This window comes from Cygnus atratus, chromosome 8 (assembly GCF_013377495.2).
Source record: "Cygnus atratus isolate AKBS03 ecotype Queensland, Australia chromosome 8, CAtr_DNAZoo_HiC_assembly, whole genome shotgun sequence".
NCBI classification, from domain to species: Eukaryota; Metazoa; Chordata; class Aves; order Anseriformes; family Anatidae; genus Cygnus; species Cygnus atratus.
In genome coordinates, this window is record NC_066369.1 from 789,451 (window position 1) to 807,954 (window position 18,504).

An 18,504-nucleotide genomic window follows, 5' to 3' on the forward strand; every position below is an offset into this window, starting at 1 on the left:
GGGCGGCGCGGCGCTGCGGGCACACCGGGCCGTGCTGCTGGCCAGGGCGCCGCGGCTCTTCGCCCCGCTGGGCAGCCCCCGGGAGGCGCTGCGGCTGCGCGGCGTGGGACCGGCCGAGCTCCGGCGCTTCCTGCGGTGAGTGCGCGGCCGCGGCGGGCCGGGCTCCCCGTGCTGCCTGCGGGAACGTCGGCTGGGGGCTCGCCCCTGCCCAGCAGCCTGCGGGGCGCCCTCCCGTAGCTGCCCGCTTCGGCACGGGTTTGTAAAGTGCAGGCGGGCTTGGGAATGGGACCGGGGGAAAAGTTGCAAAAACCCGGAATGTGTCACAGACACAGACACAGACACAGATTTCTAGGTTGGAAGAGACCTCAAGATCATCGAGTCCAACCTCCGACCTAACACTAAGTACTCCACTAAACCATATCACTAAGCTCTACATCTAAACGTCTTTTAAAGACCTCCAGGGATGGCGACTCCACCACCTCCCTGGGCAGCCCGTTCCAATGCTTAATAACCCTTTCGGTAAAGAAGTACTTCCTAACATCCAACCTAAAACTCCCCTGTCGCAACTTTCGCCCATTCCCCCTCGTCCTGTCACCAGGCACGTGGGAGAACAGACCAACCCCCACCTCACTACAGCTTCCTTTAAGGTAACTGTAGAGAGCGATAAGGTCGCCCCTGAGCCTCCTCTTCTCCAGGCTGAACAAGCCCAGCTCCCTCAGCCGCTCCTCGTAAGACTTGTTCTCCAGACCCCTCACCAGCTTGGTCGCCCTTCTCTGGACTCGCTCGAGCACGTCCATGTCCTTCCTGTAGCGAGGGGCCCAAAACTGAACACAGTACTCAAGGTGCGGCCTCACCAGAGCCGAGTACAGGGGGACAATCACCTCCCTAGACCTGCTGGCCACACTGCTTCTTATACAGGCCAGGATGCTGTTGGCCTTCTTGGCCACCTGAGCACACTGCTAAACTTTAAACCGGCTGCGGCTGTTGGCACCACTGAGAGTAGGGTTGCCTGGTGGAAACAGCGAAGGAAGGACTGCTGAGGGGTGCCCGGCTCAGCACAGCGCGCTGGGACGCCAGAGCCAGGAGTACCACGGCGGGGCAGCAACTGGTGCAAGGGTCGGTGTGCTGCCCCTGTGCCAGCTGTTCGCAGCGATGGGGCATCTCACGGGGCTGCTAAACCCTAGGCAGGTACCTCTGGGGTGCTGGCTGCTGCTGTACTGAGCGCAGCCGTAGGCACTGTCAGACTTTAGAAGACATCAGGATGCGCCTCGAAAACACGTGCGCTTCTAGGCTTTAGAGAGTTGGCAAGAGGAAGGGGAAGGTGTTGCAGTTGTAGAGTTTAATGCCTAAAATAACATAGGCTGACCTCTCCCTATTGGTGTCATCCATCCTTTCCTTAAAGGTGTAAAGGCAGCAGATGGCTAAAATATGTATTCAGGATATTAAAATTGCAGTAAGTATGAAAGAATACTTTTGCACTGAGAGTAGCATCTAAAACACAGTCATTGTAGTTGGGCAGGCCGATGAACAAACGTGTGTTTGTCAGCTTCCTACTACAGCCTCAAGCAGGAGCATCGGCCAAGCAATGAGAAAGAAAACAGGGGGTCTGTCTTAGATTTTTCTTAAATTCATCATTAGTTCAATTTCATTAATTTGCTTCATATTCGTGTAAGTGGCAGTACAGAAGACTTCCATGCAGAAGCATGACACTGCAAATTAAAAACATATATATTTTAATTTTTAAATTGGGAAATTATTGGGAATAATGATTTCATTACCTGCTGTTATATTATACCTTTGCTTTCTTACTGGTAAGCACTTGATATGTCTACAGTTCATAAACATTTGCTTTCAATTTTGCGTTTGCTGAAAGGCAAATAATGATCTCCAGAGTATTGCAGGTTCTCCAAAAAGTATGCTTTTAAGTCTTGAAAAGCATCTTTTGATTCAAAACAGTTCATCTAAATATAAATGTTTTTTAGTTCTTAAAAACTCTTTTTTGAAAAGAGTTCTCAAACCTTTCAAGCCTTAAAGTCAACCTCCACACATACTATGAACGACATATGAAGTGCATTTTGCAAGATGGTGGTTTTTTCTTCATCTTCAATGCTGTTTGCCACTTCAGCTTTTGAATTCTCTAACCTAGCACACTGTGGAAATGTGTGTCACAGAAAGCAGTGAAGTTGGACGGACATAAATGGCTTTAGACCAAGGAAAAGAAGCAGCACTGGTTGAAAAGAGCCTAGTTTCGTTGTTGGACTGATGACTTCTGCTTGTAGCGATGGTACTTACAGCTAAGATATAAATGACTTCAATCTCAGCAAATCCAAAATAATGCCTTGATTTACAGCTTGAGGTTGAGAGGAATCAAGCCTACTTCATCTCCATGCTGAGTTGTAACAAAGACCTTCATAAAGACCCATTGTTGTGGTTGAGCTCCTGAGAGAAAGTTGTAGTCTACAAAAGTTGTAGGTTTTATGGTTATAAATAATGTTCTTCTATCAAACAGAAGTGGAAGCCTAGTGTAGTATTGAAGCATTCATCAAAGCTGTAGAAAAAATCTCATTCCCACTTCCTGTTTGCATTTAGCTTTTCTTTTAGCTTTCCTTTGGGACTTAGGGATTTTTTTCCCACAAGCTATATTCGGCTTGCACCTCAGCGGGACTTACTTCCTTTGGGCCCCTGTCCCTCTTAATCAGGAGGGACATAAGTTACAAGTTACTTGCGTGCTGTGCAGCTCCTATTGTCAAACTTCTGAGCACTTTTGAGCAGGGAGGAGGATGTGGTGAACTTCATGGTCTTTCTGCACAGCCTCAGCATGAAGTAGGTGAGCAGCTGAGCACTGTTTTGTTTCTGTCCCTACACCTCACTGTCTGAGGACACCAGGAAGAAACTGTTGGTCACCAGAAGTACAGCATCCGTATTACAGACACTGCTCACCCCCCATTTTGTCAATATGACAGTAATGTAATATTGACTCTGCCCTCCAATAGCTTTCTGTCAAATCTTCAAAAACGCAACCAGAAAAGGTCAGCAACTGCAAACACGTCACTGTTGCGAGCTTACTGCTCCAGCAGGGGTCTGCAGTCTGCCTTGAGAGGCGAACAACTTAGCATACCTGAAGGACAGCAGTTTGTCACATGTCATTAGATCATTAATATCTTGCTGTCTAAGAGGCAAACTGCTTTTTACCCTTTGTCCCATGAAGGGTAAGAAAGTATGTGAAGTTATATAGAATCTGTATTTTGAGTTGACTACTTGCTGTGGTGAGGATGGTCTGTTGAATTAAAGGATGGTCTGTTGAACTAAAGCATGTTAGGGGAATTTGTTCCTTGAGATTGCTAAGACATGAGAAAGGAAAGTATCCTTAATAGGTTTGGAACCTACATTTTATTACTTCATACCACTTAAAAATGCAGGAAAGCACAGGTATGCAAAATATATATGCTACATGGTCAAATAGGATCTAGATGAGAGATTAAATTCTATAGATCATCAAGCAGGAGTATGCGGAACATATATAGTATGCACACACATACATGTGTGTATGCACACACAAACATCTACCTATGCACACATTAACAGAATGTTTGGTCTTGGCTATGCAGTGCTTTCTTAGCAAGTCTACAGCCTTAACTGTAAATCATCTCAATTCATTGTAATGCCACCATGCTTTTAGGTACTTTAACTAAAATACTGGTAGAATGGCTTCCAGTAGAGTTCTAGTGGGTAGTTGTTTTTTTTTCTGTTTGTTTGTTTGTTTCTATTTTACCAAGGCAAAATGAATGCTTCTAATAAATAAAGGGGTTATCAATTGTATTTATGGGCATGTGGGGGCTGGGGGCTGTTTTCTTAAATGTTTTTGTTTGTCTTAGTTTTTATTCCCCAGTAAATATTCTGATGATCTGTGCTCTGGAGTGCAGGTCTGAAACTGAGCATCAAGGTGTTATTAATGTCAGGGCCTGCTGTCATCCAGCTGAGGAAAATCTGCCCAAATTCAAAATGAGCACCTCCTCAGCTGATAGGCTAGTTAGAAGTTCAGGCTGTTCTGTGCCTGAGCTAGACGTTTTTCCCTGTAGTTGCAGTCTTGATTTGGTGTTTTAATTTTTAACTGCTGTATTTTTAAATATTCATCTGCATGCTGTTTTAGACTAGTATTAGAAATGTTATGGGTAGGAAAGGGGAGGATAATTGTATATCATAACAAATATCCCTGTTACATCATATAACCAGAGGAAAAGTTTCTTTACTGGTGTGTGTTACTTTAAAGTGTGCAATATGTATTTTTTCCTTTCATACACTTAGGTTTATTTGAGATTTTGAATAGCTTAATAATGTCACAGTGTTTCAGTACTGGTTTAAATAAATAAATAAAATAAAAATGGCAATCTGGCATTTCAGTTTGGAAAAGATAGCTTTAGAAATCAAAGTCTAGTTACTACTCTCATTATCTCCCAATATTTGTATTAAAGGGATGTGGTTTAAGGAAGGCCAGAAGAGGACCTAATGACAGGATGATGAAGTTAAAAAGCAATAAATATGGATTGAATACAAAGGAATACAGTTGTCATTGTGACGTTTACAGCCACAGGGATCAATGTGCAGCACCAGCAGTTGATTCAAAGTAGACCAGCCAAGGCTTTGACCTTGTTATGTTTGTATAGTTGCATACCAGGCAGTAGAAGGATGCTACACCTAGTGTAAGTACAGAGAAAAACATTCTCGAAGGTGAGCTACCAGACAGCGTGATGACAATAATCTTTCTGTAGACTCACCTTTCCTTTATACAATAAATTTTAGGCTGTAACAACTACCTACGATTAGTACAACAGATGCCCAATAGCATTGTTGCAGTTTCACCTGTCACTTAGTCACACCTCTTGCAATCTCCCTGTTGTCGTGTCTGTCAGAATCTTTCCTGTGTGCAGGTAACAGCAAACAAGCCAGAAGGTGGGGGTACCTGCTAAAATTACATGACTTCAAGCCAACACCACAGAAGGTGATGGTTTAGCTCTATTTTTAGATTGACCTTCTCTTGCATGTGAGGTTTCCATAAAACAGTTGTACCAAATACAACACAATTTGTTTGTGCATATTTGTTCTTTAAATACAACTAATACACAGTTAAAGTTTGTTTGCTGTGGTTATAAACAGGAGCTAAGCTAGTCACTAAGAATAATCAAACTTTGCTAAAGCAAGGAAGGTGGGAGGGAATTAAATACGTAAGATACTATGTGAAGCTTGTAGACTTTATGCTATATCCTGTTGTGTGAGTGTTGGGGGAGAAGAATGGGAAGAAAACCTTCACCATGCTGACATGCCTCTTTTACTAAAAAGAGGCTTTCAATGCATGCCAGACAGTCATAATGATAATCTTATCTCCTTTCCACCTACACAGAAACAATGAGTTTCTTTTATTATTTTTTTGATCCATGTTTACATATAATCTCAACTTCTTAGGGAAAGTTGAGAAGTTAAATTGTCAAGTAGCAGTATATTCAGTATATGTGACATTAGTATCTTGCTTTGGAAAATAAAATATTTTAATGCCATGGATCTACACGTCCCCCACAAGGGAAAAAAATCAATTTATGAGAAATGGGCAGAAACCTTTCACTGGGACAATGCTTGCTTAAAGGCCATATTCTTCTTCTGCTAAAATTATTAGTTTTAATATAGAACTGTAAAATTGAAATGGCATCTGCACTGAAGCAGCTGATGTATCTCATGAGAAGAAAGTTACTGAAATACTTGTCGCGATAAATCAATTCAATTAAAATAACCATCTCAGCTACAAAAAGCTAAGAACTGTCAAGCAGATAGTTCTTTTAGCAAATCCAAAGGGAAATGGAAGAATCTTGACGTGATTCAGGTAGGCTGAGGTTGCACATGTGACATGCCGAACTTATGATCACAAAGACTTACCGCTATAGTAGATTGCTGAAATATTTTAGCAAGCCCTCCAAGGTTAAATACAGTGCACAAAAGTGTTTGCTGGAGATTTCAATGCATTAAACTCTGAGTAGGAAACTGTTCAGAGATCTCCTATCTTCTCAGTGTTATTTTATCAACAAAAGTTAACAGATCTTGTTTATTTTGGCATTTCATTGTGATGATACATAGCTTTACTGTTTGAGTAAAACTGCATGATATAGTATTTTACACAGGTACGGAAGATATTTCGTGCTAATCTAGCTACTACTTGAAGTTCTAGTAGTATGTGCTATACCAAGTTCTACTGAAAATGGCACACAACATCTGTACAAGTTGGAATAAAAGAAAAACATCGTTTGTTTTATCTGTGTCCATTTATTGCATTATCCCCCACATTACAAGTAAGTATCCTGTTTGGGGCATCTACTTGTTTTGTCCCTTTATTCTAAAGTTACTGCAGTATTTTTTTATTTTTTTTTTCCCTCCCCCAGGACAATTAAACTGATGTGCTGCCAAACAGCAGAATTACCTCTCTTCATACAGGTCAGACTTCTGTGCTGACAGCTTCATGCTACCTTTAGTATTTCTGATCGAGAATTTTCTGATGGACTTTAGGATTAACAGTTTGTACTGCTAGCTGAACTTAAGATAAGAAAAAAAATCAAGATAGAAAAATGACCCTCTCTCGTAGCATTAATGACTTGTTCAAGCCTGCTTTGTCATCTCTTTTCTAATGCTCTACAAATCTCGGCATATATACAACATATACAAGATCCTGTCTGTCTAAACACTGATCATTTAAGAACTCAAAAAAAGCACTTATCTAGTGACATGGATGATGTGTATTCATATATAAATATGTATGTGTACATACATATGTACACATATGTATAAAAAAGGAGAATGTGGGTAAGGAGAAGAAGGCTGGTAACTGTTTTTCCGAATGGGCTTTCAGTGAAGGACTCTCTCTTAGAAAGTAGAATCTGCAGTAGGGAGGATTTAAAAGGCTGCTGCCTAACTAGTTGAGAATATGCTTTTAGATTTGGATAACACTTACATCCCGTGTTCTTTCATGCTGGTTTACAACTAGGCTCGGACAGTAAGAGTGGCTGTCCTAACAGATTTCTGTAAAGTGTGGTGGTGATAGTGTTAATTCCAGTGACTATGTATTCTTGGAAATAACAAAAATGGGTTTCTCATAATTTTAACTATTGTATTTCTTTTAAAATAAAGCCTTTTTCCCACCTCTCTGCTTTTTTGTGTTGTCTCCATGGTCACTAGTGGTTTGGAACATGTCAGTTTGGGATTTTGTTAGTTTTGCAGACAATGGGTGTGACCTACAGTAAGGAAAGGTACTTCTTAACTCAAAGGACCAAAGAAGTGGATTGCAGAATAATTTTTCAGATCTAGAAACCAGTTACTTGGTTTTGGTTTAACAGCATGTCAGTTTACTTGTTTTATTTGTAGACTTCCTTGTTGTGCTAACCGTTGCCATTTTTATCAACTTAAGCTTACTGGTAACAGAATCACATTCCTGAGGTTTCTGATGTATATTATCTGAAAATACTCTGAGCATTCCCTAGAGGTTTTTGCCTTATTGCCTAGCTTATTATATTGCCTATGACTGTTTTTCAGTTACTGGCAGAAAGAAAGCAAGAACATTACAACAATTATTGTAATGGCAAAGCAGTGTATCTATTATAACCAGTTTTCTTTCTCCCTCAAAGTCAATTTGTACCATCCTTACATGGCAAGTATGCAACAGCAACAGAAAGGTGAAAAAAATAAGTTCTGGCACAAATTTAACCTAATATGTTAAGAATGAGAAGCTGTATCATGAAGAAAAAAAAAAAAGTTCTACCTAACCCAATCCTTTAAATACAGGAATTACAGAAGAAGAAGATTTCTTGATTTCTCTTTATCTCTTCTCTGCCCCTTTACAGCAGTGTTCAAACAGCATCTTCAAATTACTGTTCCCAGTATAAACAATAAATCCTCTTTGCCATGGAATGAGTAGTTAAGAGGCAGATCTGCAAGTATATATCTACTGAATCCAAAGTAACTGTAGCCCTTCTGTTAAACTTTGCTAACTTCTAACTTCATCTGTCTGGTATGAAACCACTGATAAAACATGTTATCTGTTCACATTGACTTTTTTAAGCTCCATTAAGTTGCTGAAGAAGAGCATCTTTTCATAAATATGAGATCTCTGCAATCACAGACTGCAGGCTTTGTTAGCCGTTCTAGATCTTGAGCCAAAAATAAGCTGGTAAAACAGATGGGAAAGTGAGAAGCTGGAATTACTGTATGGGCAAAGTAAAATCCTTTGGCTAATCTTAACTGATAACATTTTCATGCTTTCAAGCACTTCCTCTGAAATTAAAACATATATCTCTAAAACTTGCTATGGTTCTGTATTTGTAGCCTTGATGTTAGAAGGTCTTTGTATTTTGATTTTTTAAATTGATTTACAAAGGACAATCAAATATCAAATGCCTTTTCTTAGTCATGCTAAGATTTATAAAATCAGTGATCTATTATTACTAACACAATTTGCTTCTGCTTTTGCCTGTAGTAGGTGATGATTATAGTAGATGAGGTATGAAGAGCAGATGAAAATTTTGTTAATTGAAAAAGTTGATGGAGATAAACCTTTGTTCCCTGTAACCTGGCAATACATTTTATTTGTAATGCTTGTTTATGCTTTTTGAAGCATTACAGAAATGCATTTGTTTTCAGAGAGAGCTGTTGTTTCAATGATTAAGTGCTGTACAGTCCAGCTTTTTTCTGTTCATGAACTTCATTAGATAAAATACATGTCATTTTAGACTTTTTGTGTTGGTCAATTAAAACATTACATGAGTAAACTCAGTGTCATCTTCTAGGCTTGTATATTCATCTGATAAAAATCTTCAAGAATCAGAGGAACTGGCTATGATGAAAAAACTGGAACCCAAATTAATACAAGAAAACAACATTGCTACTCTTCAGAACACTCAAACAGATGTAAATTGTCTTGGAGATGACAAAAGCACAGCAGCTGAACAGAATGCTCCAGGTGGAGCTGTGCAGGAAGAAGTTGCTTATGTATCTTGTATTGACGAGGAAATTTCAGAAGTAGCCATTGATGCAGAAAGCAACAAAGCCATGGCAGGTAGGTTTGGTATATTTTTCTTAGTTTTATTGTTGTTTGTTTTTTCCTTTTAAATAATTATCCAAAGATTTATACGGATGTAAAAATGAGGGAAGAGGTTAAAGCTATTGTTATAATAACCTATGTGGATATTCTTTGCTATACCTCAGTCTCTCACACTTCGAAAAAATGAATTGCTGGAGAAGTTTGGCAGGAACAGTTCCCTACCAATGTCTAGCAGAAATCTGAAAGGACATGCCAGGCATTGGGCGTGTATGTCGTCATTGCGTCCTGTCTTTTCTCTGTAATGCAGCAAACTTGAGTCCTGAGCATGTGGGACTTGCACGGAACACAATCTCTCCATTCCTTTCCTTTTCTAGCAAATTATACAAGTTCCACTGTGCTTTATTTCATGACGAATACGGAATCTTTCGGAGCCTTTCCTACTACAACTGTGAACTAAGTCTGTAACTCCAGGAAACACATGACTGTATCCACGCTAGAGGTGTTGGCTGCTGCAGCTGTGACATTAGGGTAGGATCAAGCAACTAATCTGGTAGCACTACATGATCCTACCCTTCTTCAAAGTCAACTTTTCTTGAACACTGAAGTACCAGATCTTTGCAGAAGAAATGAACTGGGTACATGATCTTACAAAACAGTCCCTGTAACACTCTTATGCTGTAGATATCAAATGTGAAGCACTGGTTATTTCCCTGAATCGCTGCTCACAATGACAAGTAAAACGCACGTTCCATTGCAGGGTCTGAAAAACCTTGCAAGGAAAAATCTACCTTGAATGTGCAATGTTAGAATCTGACACCATGTAAATTTCTTTCTCACTAATACTTCCATTTGTATCCTAACAATAGTCTAGTATACGCTGAATGAGTGAAAATAGCCACTTCTCCCCACCTCCAGGTGATTCCAAGCTAGAAGCCGCATCTGTATTAGGAGAAGACTTAATGAAGCTCTACAAGAAGCATTGTTGTCCAGATATTAACATTTGCATAGAAGGCCACAACTTTCAAGCTCACAGGTATATAAACAACTTTTCTTCTAAGATGGCCATTGTAAACTCATATAATGAGTATATTCTCTTGTATAAACATTAGGTAGGCTTTCTTTGCTAACTTCTTAAAAATCATCTGTACTCTCTGAAGAAAATGAAAAATCTATTCATAAACTTCAGCTATTTTATTCGGCTACTAGTGCTGAATAAAATTACCATACAGGTAGAAGTTTTCTGGAGTTGAAATTACTTCATTTTTTTCTGCTTTTCAGAATCTGTGCATCATAATCTGATTTTACTTTGATTACTTCAGTCATGCGGATGTAAAGACTGTTGAGCTGTCTTCAGGAAGTCATCAGTCTTTATTAGGTGTAAAGTCCAAGACCATTTAACAACTTTGGCTCATTGGACTTCTGTAGGTTGGGAAAGCAAATTATAGGGGCAGTATCACTCTTGTCTTCCCTGTACATTTGGTATCAGTCTGTTTGCATTTAATGTTTGAATTTGAAGTTGCAAACTGGAGAGCCTGTATTTTGTTTACTTTATGTATATAAATAACAGAGAAATGATCAAAAACCTCCACTATTTTTAGTATTTTCTCAACACAAAACCAGTGTGGGGTGTTGTATTACTGGCATTATAAATATCTTTACAGAAGAAGTATCTTAACAGTGGTGGTGGAGTTGTTTTATGTTTGTTTGTTTGTTTGTTTTTAAATAACAGAATTAGGATATATGTTAGACTCCGAGAATGGAGTGTAGTTAGGCATGGTTTTAATTCTGGTCTACACTATAAGAAGGCATGTTCTTAGAGCTGTAACTTTGAGAAACAAGTACTTTATTGCAAAAGAAAACTTGACAAAGTATTCCATTGTCAGAGCTTCTTTAATTTAGGCCACTTACTGCCTGGAGCAATGTATGTAGTCTAACCAGAAAAAAAATATGGCAGTAAATCATAGAGGAAACAAGGAAGTTCTAACAGGCACAAAAGTTGCTTGTTTTAACACCACAACATATGAATGGTAGGAGTGAATAACGGAAAGCTAATTTTGGGAATAATTGTGAAAGCACCAGTATGATCTATTTTGAAGTTTGTTGTTGTTTTTGTTTGGTTGGTTAGTTTTTGGTTTTTTAATCCTCACACTGGAGACAGTTTAAGCTCCCACCCTCATCCCACGCAGTCATCTCCATATTCTTTACTTTCTCGTGAAGTCTGATGACCTTCCAGTAGACTTTGCACAGTGTAAGGAGCAGTGCTCTGAGCGAGGTGCCAAGTTTTGTCTTACTGGTGCTGTGCTGTATCATTACAGTTTCGTGTAGCAACACAACTTGTTCAGTAATAAACTTGTGGCACAAACCATGACAGGAGGAAAGCGCAGATAAATTTACTTCAAGTTCATGTGATATCTTGATATATTTCATAAGTTAAATTTTTATCAATGCCATATATTTAGGTAATACGTATTTGTCAATATTTTGCTAAATAGCCATTTAATTTAAAACAAATCCTGGAAATAACCACTTAACTATGTCTTTGTAGTTGATTGAGCCCTGTTTATTACTAAAAATTATTTGGAATAGAATGACAAACATCCCTATGATACTGTGTTGTAACTTTCAAAAACAAGATAGTATGGTATGTATTTTTGAATTTCACGTACTCAGAGCTGTGAGATAATACCCGTTTAAGTGTGGCCATATTAAACCGTGATGTGAAACATTCTGTAAAATCTTCGTTATTATTATTGCTGGGTGAATCACTGGAGGAATGTGCAAGAAGTTCCTAATTTTACATACCGAGAGACTCTGGAAGAGGGAGGAGTAGAGAGATATGAGAGATTCCAGAATATAGAACAACTAGAAAAGAGAGCATAAATAGCATCCTTTTTACTTCTTCCTATGCACATATGAAAGTGCTCTGAAACATTTCAAGAGCCAACAAATACACGTGAAAGAATGTATTCTCATGCCAAACAAAATACTTTGCTTTTTCTGCCACAGGAAATACATGACAAACAGTAATTTTAGCTTAATAGGTGTCAAGAAAAGAACTGTATGTATAAGGATATCATCTACAGCTACCATAGCCCAGATTAGATGTGTAACAGCTAGCACTGTAACTGGTGTAAATCTGGAAGGCTGAAATCACAAAGCAGTTCTCATCTACTAGCTTCCTTTTTGCCCTTTCACTTCCACCTTAAGAAACTCCTGTTGCAAAGGTTTTCTCATCAGTTTTGTGAACACTCTGATACTGGTAGAAATACTACTGGTCAGGGTTTTTTTTATTGTCTTTGAAGGAAGTAGAAGGAAATTGGATGAGCCCCTTTATTATGAAGTTAGGCTTTTTGAATATAAAATACAGGACAGTAAGTCTAAACAGAACTGATAGCTCTTCTCAAATAGTGCTGGAAATGCACATCAAATTGTTGGATTATGTTGTTATTAAGTTTGTTTGACTTTTAGTATGTGCTGGTAGGTAGCCAGCCAATTCTGAGTACGAGAAGCTTTATACTTCTCTTCTCATTTTAATAAATAGACATTTTGCAGTATAAAGAGAAATTGATACGGAGGTTCAGGATATAACTATTTGGCCAAAAAGGTGCTGTGAAAACAAGGTAATTTACTGTTACTTGGTAAATAAAACAGAAGAAATACATTTGCAATTTCATGTTATATAAAAGGAAAATGCTTGTGACAATAGATTTCCTTTATGTGAATGTCAAAGTCATACTAGAAAAAAGCTGTAGCTGAGAAAAATTTGGAGTACTGCTTTTGTTTTTTCTTTAGCGTATTTTAAAATTTCAAACATACTGGAAGAAAAGGCATGCAGTATACAGATGACACCCTAATGCATAAAGGGCAAAGATTTAAGTCAATGTTATCAAAGAGTCTCATAATAAATATTTGTATCTAGTGGAATAATGTTTACTTTTTCTCTCTCAGGGCCATTTTATGTGCCAGATCTAGTTACTTTGCTGCTATGCTGAGTGGAAGTTGGGCTGAAAGCTCCCAAGAGCACATCACTCTTCAAGGGTAAGTGTTGTCTTTGCAAGTCGTGCAGGAGCAAAGGTAGGCGATTTAAAATCACTGCAAATATGCAGCAAGTGTGCTGTGTATAGAGCACTGGAGATTAATCTGCCTTGACATTTTTGTTCAGCCTGATACATTTCCTGACTACCGTTTTGACTTCAGTATGAAACAGTGTATGTAATATATTTGTTAATGCTGTCAGATGGCTCAGGGAAGAAGTCTTTATCATCAACAAAAGGGTACTAATCCTTTTTTTTTTTTTTTCTGGAGAGTATATCTTAGTATTCACAGTCTATTTAATACCTCTTCTCCTGACTCCAAGTTGTAGACGTCATGAAAAGCATCAGAAATGGATGAAGTGTAATACATTTTCATAATTATTTGTACAGTACTTTTATTGATGTAAAGACAAATAAACAATTATATTTCCTATATAGTGTTTAATAATGATAATTCAGGATCTTACACTAAGATAATTTTGACTAGTGTGCTTGTTCACAATGGCTTTCTTTGTAAGTGCTGAAAATAACAGCTGTCAGCACAGGATAAATAGTTAAGACTTTGTAGATAACCCGGGGACTGCCATGTTAGTTCTTTTTAGTATCAGAAAAAGCATTTGCAATAGTTTAAATTGCCTTTAAAAGCAAACTAATAGTGCTACTTCTACATGTTAGCTTTTTTAATTCAAGTGTGGTGTTGGCTGACTCAGCTTTCTTCAGAAAGAACTGTGTACCTTACAGTGTTACAAAGTATAATTACTTTGTGTTAATATAAAATTGCTTCACCAAGTGATGCTTTCTTGTATTTTCATCATTTTAATTTTCTGTCTGTGCAGTAATACTGCTGCAAAATCAGAGAGGTTATCTGTTCGTTTGGTTATAACTTTAATGCTCATAAAAACAATACATTTTTACTTGATTGTTTGGCTTTTATACTGTACTTAGAATGCTTTAGAGGCTGATCGTCAGCAATTGCTCTGATACTTACAATTCTCTCCCTGCAATTGATATCTTTATATGTTAATTTCTGGTTAAGAAACTTTAATCCTTATTTTTCAGTAAAGAATTTCTCCTGAGAGGTACTTAATCTTTTTATTAGTATGTTCTCATTGCCATTGTCTCATAATTTCTGGTATTAAGAATCATGTCAATTTATTTTACCTTTTCTGATTCATTTTTCTGCTAGGTACAGATTTCCATGCTGTCTTTTTAAACATTTATAAATAAAGTACACATGGCATGTTCTGAAATAATGAAAATTCTGCATAAGAAAACAGCTGTCAAGACTGAGGAAAATTTCTTACTGATTTTATGGCTATCATGTGCTAACAGAGAGATAACTGTGTTGGTTTTGCTTCTTAGTGTGCTGCAACAATTTTTTTCTTTTGTTTTTATTCATCAATGTCTGTTGCTTAAACATGTCTAATGTTTTAACTCAACTCAATCTGCATGCCTAATTTCTACTTCTGTACATAGCCCTTGTGGGCTCTAAAAATTGCACATGGAGTTGTACGTACATAAGTAGATCAATGTATTTTTCAGGAGATTGTGTACACCATTTAAAATAGACATTCCGTGCCTTTCCCCATAATGGTGCTGGGAGGATGGAAGGATGCAAATGCAACTCTGTGAAGGACTTCCAGATTTCTTTATCTGAATCTAGCCATAAAGAATTTTTCTAAATATTCTGAAACACAACATTCCCACCTAGCATTGTCATAAAACTACTAAATCTATTTTTATTGCAGGAAAAGCTTAAATAGATTTGTAAAAGTAATGAATTAAAAATATTATAAAACAATTTTGAAATACAGACTTAGTAATTGACTTACTAGTAGTAAAGGGCTTAGAGAAGATTTGTTTTTAAAATCCTTTCTCCATATTATCAGCATAAGTAATCTAGATATTTAGGTAATTACATCAAATCTTACTAGTAGATGGTAATAGTCTTCTTATGACTAATTTCAAAGATCTAAAGTACTGAAAAATGTCAGCAGGACTACTGAGTAACAAAGTTCAGCCAAAATGTTGATAATTCAGATAATTTTACATTGCAGTGATCTTTAGGATTATCAGGTCATTACCTTCCATTGGTAAGGCTGGATGATGTATTCTGATTAATGTATTTTGGCTAACAAATGTGGTAGTTGTTCTGAACTTGTCTCTATTTGTATTTTTTTCTTACTTTTTTTTTTTCAGCATAAGCCATATAGAAATGAGTGTCATCTTGCATTTTATATATGGAGCTATTCTGGACTTCCCAGATGAAGTTGATGTTGGGTATAAGTCAACTTTTATTACTTTTAATTGCAGTTTGTGCTTGTTCTATATTTTCTCAGTTAAGAGTCTAAAGGAAAAAATGTCTTGTAGAATATAAATAAGACAAAGATGTCAAATATAATGATCATTACACCTAAACATACTTGAGGAAAATCCAAAAATAGAGCTGTTGAAGAAATACTGTTTATTCAGCAGCTACTGGAAAAGATGGGCCAGATGCTTTTGGAATATTATATGAGGACAGTGAAAAACATGAGGGAGTTTTATACCATAATAATGTACATTTTGCTTGTACGTTCCTTTTAGCTTTCAGAACAACATCCACAGCATGTAAAATATGTAAGAGTTATTATTTGGAATGTATTTTGAAACAAGCATTTGATGCAAAGGCTAAGTAATTAGTCTTAGATCCATAAACGATGATATATATAACAACTAATGTAATTGTTGGCATTTTATTCTGTTAAAGTTTTTAATCCCAGTTTTATGTTGCTATTGTACAATAATCCTCTATTAGTGAAATAAGATCTAAAATGTGTGAATTGTTTTCTGAAATAATTTATATACTAGCTTTTGAACTCTGCCAAAAAAAAAAAACCCTACATCTGAAAAACTACATTGAAAAACTACAGCTTCTCAATGCTAGAAATTGTTGGTCAAAGTTTACATGTAGATTAAAAATGTGGAACTGTTTACAATGTGCTCCCCAATGTCAACTTTTATATAATGAATTTAGATAATAATCAATACCTTATTTTCTATATAAATTATTAATAGTTTGCTCACTGTGCTTTCTAGCATATGGAAGGGGCACAGTTCTCAGGCACTCTGTCATTGCTAACGTTTTATGTAACCCTTGGACAAATTACAGAACGCCAAAACTCCACTGGCACAAATATCTTTTTCACTTGTTACTCTTAAAGTAGAGGAACTGAGAGTCTTTTAAACTCAGCCAGTAGCTGAGCCTTACTTCTATATGGAAATGTGGTACCACTCTCAGTGGCTGCGAGATTATTTTTAGGTCTGTACATGCTTCTGTTTGAAGATTATTCTTTGGCAAGTTTCACATTTGGTTACCAATCTGTTTTCTGCAGTAACTTCTGACTGAATAAAGAGGTGAAAATAGTGTGTCAATTGTAAGCAAAATGTATATATCAAAATGATTTTTAATTTCTGTTGTTTCTGCTTTCTCTTTAGTCGCATGTTGGGCATTGCAGATATGTATGGGCTAGATGGGTTGAAAGAAGTAGCTATCTACATTTTGAAGAGGGATTACTGCAATTTTTTCCAAAAGGTATGTCAGTTCTCATGCTACTTTGTGAATTGTAAAGCCTAGAGAAAGAATTTTGATTCTATTACTTACAGATCATATTGATGAGATACTTAACAACCATGTGGTCCAAGGGTTACCTTAAGTCAGCAGAACCTATTCATATGTGTAAATCTGTTAAATTCAGTAGCATTGATGATGGGAGTAAGGCCTGCGGTATCATCCACCTATTTATAGAAACTTGTAAACCACAACTGATGAAAAGCAGCATTGCATCCCATGAACTAAACATATTAAATTACACTGAGTATAATTTAATACATTCCATGGCATATGTAATTGTTCTTAACAGAGGTAGGAATGTGGAAATACTATATATGTGCGTAACAGATTTCATGGGCATATAGTTCAAATCTATTTCTCTCCAATAAAAAATAGTTTAAAAACAAACAACAGCTTGGAGACAAGCATTTTTACGCATTAGGCTCATTAAGCTGAATGCTACTTTGTTGACCTGTGAGGAAACAGATGACTTCCCTATTCCATATTAAGGCAATCAAACTTAAATACTGTGGCGGCTAACAGTAGCTCTGTTTGAACTGTAGATTTTGTACTTCTGTACAGTTTCTCCATCTCAGAATGTGTAATAATTGTGGTGATTTTATAACAATTCCAGCCTATTCCTGGAAAACAGCAACCTGTACTAGAATGCATGGCTATTGCTCATTCACTGGGAGTGGAAAGCCTATATGCTGCCTGCATGAAGTAAGTAAAACAAGTTATGGTTTACGTTTTTCATTTCTCTACTTTCTGTTGAAATGATTTTCCCTTGAGAGATTGGGTTTATTTTGACATTAACAGTTCACGTTTAAAACATTTTTCCTCACAATACGTTACAGGGATCACATACACTAACAAGTGAAGATGGAACATTTTTCATCTTTCTTATTTGAGACTTTTTTTTCAACAGATGGGTGGGAAAACATTTTGCAAAATGCTTGTCAGAGAGAAGCTTTGCCAGTTTACCTCCTGAACTTCAGAACAATTGTCTTGTTATGTTGATTAAGTCTTTGGTAAGTAGTATATAGTGTATTTTATATAAAAACAGTGGCATAAATTTTTTGCTTATTTAGCTGTAGAGTGCAATTTAAGAAATAATAACAGCAGTATTTTAGATCTGTAGTACATACATACTGCATAAAAGTTCCCATTAAAATAACAATTTAAGAAACAGATTTTGATGTGCAGATGTAGTTGCTATGCTTCATGGAACACAGTCTAGTGAAAATCACATGGAAGTCCAGCATAATAATACCAAAGGAGTTTATGAAACACAGCTCTGACATCACAGCACAGCATTCATTACATATTCAAAGAGTGAGGAGCAGCAAATTGCTATATCAAATTTTATGTTAGGTAGCAGCGCGCATTGTTTGTGGTTGTCTTCTCCTCTTTGCCTATGTTTTAATTTGGAAAATAATACCTTTCTTTTTCCCAGACTTCAGGTGATCACTGGCTATCAGTGATCACAAACCATCCGTTTAAATGCCAGCTATCTTTCAAAGAGAAAGTAACAGTATAGTATACATATCTTCAACTTCACGGATGACAGTACTGAATTGGTCCCCTCACAGTTCAGAATTCATTGTTTGTAGCATGTATTTACATTGTTCCAATTTTGATCTGCCTAAATGTAAATATTTTGTAATTGTCTTTGTGTATAAAACTATCGTCAGTGCTGACTTAACAGATCTAGTTCAAATCAGTTATTTTAACAGGAATTTGGCCCAGTAATTAGCCTAGAAATAAAGTGAATTGCTGTAGAAATATAAAGAGCAGGTAAAGGA

At 37.1% G+C, this 18,504-nt stretch overlaps 1 protein-coding gene across 1 annotated transcript in view; it reads left to right on the top strand.

The window, feature by feature from the left end:
- The first annotated feature begins 19 nt into the window (after positions 1-19).
- The window catches only part of BTBD8 (BTB domain containing 8), a 34,652-nt gene continuing 16,167 nt past the window's right edge, over positions 20-18,504 (top strand). Inside the window, exons 1-8 of the mRNA XM_050712376.1 lie at positions 20-135; positions 8,820-9,088; positions 9,989-10,106; positions 13,022-13,111; positions 15,307-15,387; positions 16,585-16,681; positions 17,334-17,422; positions 17,628-17,730. Coding sequence (XP_050568333.1) covers positions 8,869-9,088; positions 9,989-10,106; positions 13,022-13,111; positions 15,307-15,387; positions 16,585-16,681; positions 17,334-17,422; positions 17,628-17,730 — 798 coding nt within the window. The 5' untranslated portion in view covers positions 20-135; positions 8,820-8,868. The remainder of the gene's footprint in view (positions 136-8,819; positions 9,089-9,988; positions 10,107-13,021; positions 13,112-15,306; positions 15,388-16,584; positions 16,682-17,333; positions 17,423-17,627; positions 17,731-18,504) is intronic.